Here is a 7010-nt window from a genome sequence, read left to right as displayed (position 1 = left end):
AGTTTTGGTGTACAAAAACTCAACCAATAGTAACTATTTTTATTATTTGGTGTTGCATTTCCTTTTTTTCGTGTTTCTTTCTTATTCAAATGTTTTGGCACGTCAAAATGTTTTACACTTGTTCCTTTGAGAAAGCCTGACTACCCAAAGCAACAGCTACCCAGGATTGAGCAATGGTTTTGAGAACAGGCCTGACTGGACCTAAAAGAGATTTTTGAGATTATCACATGCTGCGGTCGCACCACCACACAATATACCCCTTTCCTTACAGACCTTCTCAAGGACATCAATAAATCTACCTTTCTACTTACAACCCTATTGTAATATTCCCAGTGTTTCACCTCCCTTCCCCTGGCTCCACCAATGGGAATTCTTAATAAATCCTGGCATGTACATGCAGCTATGCCGGTTGGTTTAGAAGCTGCCTTCCTATAGGCTGTGCATTCAGTGCATCCAGGCAACCCCATAGATTCTTAACTAAGTTTGTGGTTTTGGACACTGTGTCTTGCAGTGGTTTGTGTCTTTGCTGTTTAGAGGTGAAACTGCTGTAGATTATAAGGATATTGCAATTCACAGAGGAGTTCCATAACCATACAGAAGAACAAGGCTGAAGGTTTGAGAATCAGTGTATGAGTGAGTGCTTAGTGTCTGAGTAGGTCTGTGAGGTGGTGCATGAGTGTCTGAGTTGGCCTGCGAGTGGGTGTGTGGGTCTGTGAATAGTTGTATGAGTGGGTGCGGTAGTGGGTTTGTGAAGAGATGTTTTGGAATGCTGCTCAATATCTGTGCAAATGAGAATTGATTGTGAGCTGTTCATAGAGATATGGTAGTTACATTTATGTTTTATGTCGTGCACCCGCCATGCCCCGTCACGCAGGGTACATTACCCAGCATAGTTATGGTAATAGTAATACACATATATCGACACTTCAAAGGATTACTTTTAGGTAAGAGGTTTAGTAATACTGTAAAAATAGTAGTATGGTAACAAATCAAAAACATTTATATGGTCATTTTAATACCTATCAGAGAGTTGTGATACCGTCACGCACCGTCTCAATTCGTATTTCCAGAGTTGCGCTCTAGGCGGGACTCGGGCGTTCTTTTCGACAATAGTAAAATACATATATAGGCACTTTTTTACAGTTTACTTCAAGGAAAGAGGGACACTAATAGTAAAAGGAAAATAGTATAATTTGAGAGACAATGTATTATAAATGCCGTTTTGATACACGTTACGGAGTTGCAATTTAGGCATGAGCCATGTGCGACTGAACCGCACTGGGGTCGTACTTCCTATGTGACACAGAAACAAAGGGATTTGATAGGTTATACACTTTTCTATCATGAATACAGAAAGGTCCCACCCCTTTCCTCCATGTTTTGAGAGTGGCTGTGAGTTTTCATAGTTTTTTCAGGCAGCTACAATTTTTAATTTGTCTTCTGTCCGAAATGTAGCACAATCCTCAGTGTTAGAGAGCAAGTAGTGGCTACACTGCTACAAACTATCAATGGGCATTTTTTTGTCCCTTAAAGCACATTTTCTCTTTTTCTGTGCTTGTTGTTATATTTTTTTGGGGTGGGGGGTGGAAGAGAATCAAAAAATTTCAGAAAAGCCAAACAAATCATAAAATGTTTTTTTAAACGGTTCTTGTTAAAACAACTTCAGTTTAAGAAAGAAAATGTATATGTTAAATGTGCATTTGTAGGAGTGTGAGTCTATGTTGGTATGTCTATTCGCGTGTTAGTGAGTGTTTAAATGAGTATATGGTTGTCTAAGTCACTCAATATGTGAATGAGTGCATGGGCCAGAGGCTGTATGACTGAGTGAGTACAATTGTAATGAAAGTATAAGTGAATGACAATATGAGTGACTTAGTAGTTGTGTGAGCAGCTGGATGAGTGAATGTGTCACTGCTTATAGGACCGAGTGAGAGGTTGCAAGAGTAACTGTATGGGTGAGTGAATACATGGATAATTGTTTGTATCAGTGAGTGAGCGGATGTGCATGTTTTTGCATGGGAGAGCATGTGGTGTGTAACTGGCTGTATGGGGAACTGAGTAGGTGTTTGAGTGACTGTATGCATACATGAGAGGGTGTATGAGTGGCTGTATTGGTGAGTTAGTTGGTGAGTTAGTGGGTGTCTAAGTGCCTGTATGAATCAGTTCGTGAGTGTGTAAGTCAGTATATTAGTGAGTGAGAGATTGTAGAAGTGCCTGTAAAACTGAGTGACAGGGTGGAATTCTGGCTGTATGCATGAATTAGTGGGTGTGTTAGTGTGTGTATGGGTGTGTGAAAGGGGGTATGACTGGTTGTATGGGTGAGTGAGTGACTGCCCAACTGCTTATACATGTGAGTGAGAGTGTGTATGAATGCTGGTATGGGCGAGTATATGGCTGTTTAGTGGCTCTATAAGTATGTGAGTGGCTGTATAAGTGAATAAGTGGGCAACACCTGCTTGCCCAATAGACCTCTGAAAAGGGTTCTGACAATATACACTGTTCAATAATGTTCAGTGGCCACCTCTCTGCAAGTGACCTACTCCTCCTGCACCCTTCCTTTGGCTTGTTGATGTCACCAGTCTTTCTGTTTCTTTGGTGCTGGCCAGCAAGAGATAAACTGTTGTTTGCAGGGTTGAGACCAGATGGAGGTTGTCTAAGGAAGAGGGTTGCCAGTAATCCCACCATATTTGCTGAGGTCGTAAATGAGTGGAAAATTTATATCAAATTCAAAGTTATTCTGAAAAGCGACCCCCAAATTTTGTTTGGCCCAGGGTCTCCAAAATCCTTAAGATGTCCCTGATGCTAGGTATGTATTCCAGATGCAAGGCGCTCAGGTCTATCAGACCATTTGGAAGAATCCTGTGTACTTGGCATCCAGGATGTTCCACGATCATCTATGTGAAATTGGGCCCTACACTGGTTGAGGTTTATGGCAAATTTCCAAATAATGGCAATGATCAACCTTTTTATGGATAAACGTCTGCTGAACATGAAAAGGGGTGCAAGGAGTGTGCGGCTTAACGCTCAGTAGAATTTAGTGCATATGTCCAAGGAATTACAAACCTAGAGACGCAGCCATAGAGGGTGTGCGGCACAGCTGTGGAATTTCATATATAGGAACCTGAAAGGGCAACCGAATACATGTCTTTATTGAGATAGTTTGTAAACACGTATTATTTTCTTTCTGGGTCAATAGCACACATGTTGTGCTTTGCTTGCAGAACAGTACATGAAGCTTCTTTATTCACATGCTCCTACTCAGCGCTCTGTAGATGCAGGAAGCAAAGATCAATTTATGTAACAAAAGTTGTCTCTCTGACCTGGTGTTCTGTTTCTTTCTCCAGCCTTTCTGACTCCTGTAGCTTTATTGTTTATTTAGCCTCTCTTATCTCGAGTATATTATTGTTTGACTCTATTATCCAAGAATGCTTCAGTCTTCGGCATGCCGTTTCATGTCAGAGTTCCTATGCTCTGTGATCAGTGGTTTCAACAAATGTTTTTGGGTGTCCATTAAATGTGTCACCTAAATCATTGCATCAGATAATGACATGTCCAAACATATGCAAACAGTTTGAATGCATCATTATTAATGTATTGGCACAGTAAATATGCAATATGATGGAAATATACAGAGAGATACTTACAATGAAATCAATTATTAGGAAACATTTTTGTTTATTGGGTGGCACTTTGCCAGTTATCCAAATACAGTTTTTTCCCACGTTCACAAAGGTTTTATATACAAAAATAATTATTAATAGAGGTGTAAAAAATGTCTGTTAAAATCTGGATTTACTATTCAGCATTACTTTTTTGGGCGACTTAACAAAACGGCATGAAAAAAACAATTTTCCTCACTGATGTTTCAGTCACTACGTATTCTCCAAGGTTACGCCACCGTTGCCTCAAATGAGAAAGACCGTCACAAAAGCACTAGTCTTTGCTGCCATCATGGCTATAGTGCAAATGGGTTAGCATGAATGGTTATGTTTTTAATGCGCACGTCTGTGGTAGGACGGAATGACTTCTCGTTCACAGGTAGCTTCTCTAGCTCATCCAGGGTATCCAGGCCATCGATCACTCTGAGAAGAAAGAAGAGGCGAACATATATGAGTTCATGATTTACAAGGAGGCCTTGGACACACAGTACCGCACTTGTTATGCTAATGGGATTTTGTCTATGTGGTGCAAAGATCATGGGAAAAATGACCTCCTATTTCCCAAATTAGTGAATAAAATCCACATATACATTCACAACAGGATGATCAGCACACACTGTGTTCACAGACTCGAGTTAAGTAATAAGAATCGTTTTTCTCATTCAAATTATTCTCAGGAAGTTTCATGGTGACATATAATTACAATTTCAAAATCCTTTATTCTTTTTAATTCTTCATTACGTCATGAAGAATTAAAAAGAATAAAGGATTTTGAAAATGTCATTATATGTCTCCATGAAACTTCTTGAGAATAATTAGAATGAGAAAAAAAATTCTTATTACTTAACTCGAGTCTGTGAACAAAGTGTGTGCTGATCATCCTGTTGTGAATACATGAGTTCATCACGAGAACAGCTGGAGTTTCGTATTGATGATCTCTTGCAGCACGATTTGGGCCTTATGATATTACAAAGAAACAAGTACGCTTTTCAAGTAATGGGCAGAGTGTGAAATCTTCTTTTTCTTGGTTCCAGAATCAGATTCTGCAGTGGACAATACAACTGAAGTTCTATCTAGACCTGGAAATATCTTTACTCAACCACTGGTTTCATTCTAAAAACAAGATCAGGCCATCTCCAACTTAGATCCAGGATCGCCCACAACGGTCAACTCAAGCATTCTCTTATCTGCTCTGCTCTTGACAACCTTCGGCCTCCGCAACAGAGGTAGCTAGTGTTAGCTGTGATGACAGATCTGTGTGCTGCTGCAGGAGAGGCGTGTGTTGTATATTAGTGCATAATGTTGTGTGGATAGTCGTGCTTGATTATGCTAAGCATCTATTCTGCTGGGTTGGGCGTTAATTTAGTTTTCTGTTTTTGCAGTGCTGTAGCAGGTTATGCTAGTCTGCTTGTCTGCATTTGGGCACAGATGCATGCGGTTACAAACACATTTATACCCACCTAACTGTCATATTTGTGCTGTATTGGATGTGTATATAATATTTTGTCTAATGTGCATTTTGCATTTGAGGTGTTCCTGAAAGGTTTGTGCATTTTCGGCGTATCACTGTAGAACTAAATGGCATATCTATTTAGTGTTGGGTGTACGAGCAATGTTCTATTGTATACGATCGCGGGTAAACAAAGAGATAGGTCAATAGCTTCGCTCTGCTAGATCTCACCAATCTGGTGGTCATGATTAAATGAAATTAATCTCTTATTTCCATTGATTACGAAATTGAAATTACCCTGCCATGGACCATCATGGACTGTAACCGGAGTGAAGTATTCAATCTGAAATGTGTTTATTTGTAGCACTTGCAGTTAAGTAGTCTAATGTGTATTACTCCAATTCTATTAAATCAATTCAAGCTCAAAATAAATTGGAGTATTCATATTTTATAATCGATGAATTTCTTCTTTGTACAGATATGGAGTAAACAAAGAATTTGATCTGAAGACAAAAAATGTCTCTATTGTTTTGTATTTGGAGTGCTCTTTCTGCTGTTTGAGAAGGAATAAACACAGTTCTGGGGTAAACATCAATTGAAAAAATATTGAATGACAAAATGAGCAAGAACAACAACTGATCCAAATAGTTGCTAAATAATCTTTAAAGGCTACTTTTTGCGATGGGTATGGTGTTCCCGCCATCCCCTCCTCTCATTATTAAACATAGTGGTAGACTAGAAGAGTACACAGTGGTAAGATCAAGGTATAATTTCAACTATACAATAAATGTAGATCTGGGGTAAGCACCTTTGTTCAGCTGCTGAACTCTGGTTTTAAACTCACTATTTTGGGCTTTGAATGTGAAAGTATATTTTCAATGTTACAGAGCTGTATATTACTAAACAAATGTTTTAGGTAGGAGAGATTTTTGAACTCCATTATACCATAAATCCAAAACAATACTAGGCTTTCGCCGTTTAGGAACAAGCAGAATGGCAATCTCAGATACTCATCCTCTCCATAACCGAGACGGTAACAGAATGTTTGACATACTTTCCAAAGATGGTGTACTTCATGTCCAGGTGAGGCTGCTTGCCGTAAGTGATGAAGAACTGGGACAGGTTGGTGTTTGGGCCATTGTTTGCCATGGAAACAACACCTCGAACACTGTGCTGAAAAAAAGACACATTTGAGAAGATGGTTAGACAGCATAATACCCTAAACCTGGCATTAGGAATGCATTCATGTCAGGGTTTTTTTTGTTGCTTGCTGGGCAATTCTTTATGTCTGAATTCTGTAAAACAAATAGTAAAGATAACAACGGTGCGTGCAGCTAAATGGCTGACTAGGAAAGGGAAAAGGCAGGAGGTAAACATCAAAAACATACTTTATTTAAGTGCACATATACTTAAGGAACACCAACAGGCATAGGTGTCAGACAGCTGCCTACATGAAGCACTACTCCCAACAAGCCACCCATAGCAGTCTTTGAAAATAATGAAGTGGAAAAGGAAGAAACACTTCCATCCCATTTTCTTAAACTAGGGGTTAGTCTTGCTGTCCATTCATCGAAAGTAAAAAAAGCTCTCCTACTACAATTAATGATGAAAATAATTGCTTTTTACATAGTTTCATAACATATTTCTGAGCACTGCAAATAACAGATTCTGCTACTACACAATTATTCTCATTAGTAGGATGGAAGGCTTATTTAGTTCATTATTGACAGCAGGTCACTGAAGATGCAGATGGTCTTCATTTTAACTCATCGAGCCATCTTGCCTCCCCAGCCTTTCTTTGCTTACAGTTCTGACGTATGCTTGAGAGGGATGTTGGCAGTCAATACAGAGGGATTTATCACATAGCAGCTTTCTTCCATGGTTGTACTCAAGCTCGAAGG

At 39.3% G+C, this 7010-nt stretch overlaps 1 protein-coding gene across 3 annotated transcripts in view; it reads right to left on the bottom strand.

Annotated features, from left to right (window-relative positions):
* Positions 1–3651: 3651 nt before the first annotated feature.
* The window catches only part of PPIL3 (peptidylprolyl isomerase like 3), a 44126-nt gene continuing 40767 nt past the window's right edge, over positions 3652–7010 (bottom strand). For all 3 annotated transcript variants that reach the window (XM_085618590.1, XM_085618591.1, XM_085618589.1), the window contains exons 6-7: positions 6164–6282; positions 3652–4082 (exon numbers count right to left, since the gene is read on the bottom strand). In XM_085618590.1, coding sequence (XP_085474716.1) covers positions 3956–4082; positions 6164–6282 — 246 coding nt within the window. In that variant the 3' untranslated portion in view covers positions 3652–3955. The remainder of the gene's footprint in view (positions 4083–6163; positions 6283–7010) is intronic.

The sequence above is a fragment of the Triturus cristatus genome, chromosome 7 (assembly GCF_964204655.1).
Source record: "Triturus cristatus chromosome 7, aTriCri1.1, whole genome shotgun sequence".
Lineage (NCBI taxonomy): Eukaryota > Metazoa > Chordata > Amphibia > Caudata > Salamandridae > Triturus > Triturus cristatus.
Note: the sequence above shows the minus strand (reverse complement) of the source record. Positions and strands in the feature narration are given on the sequence as shown.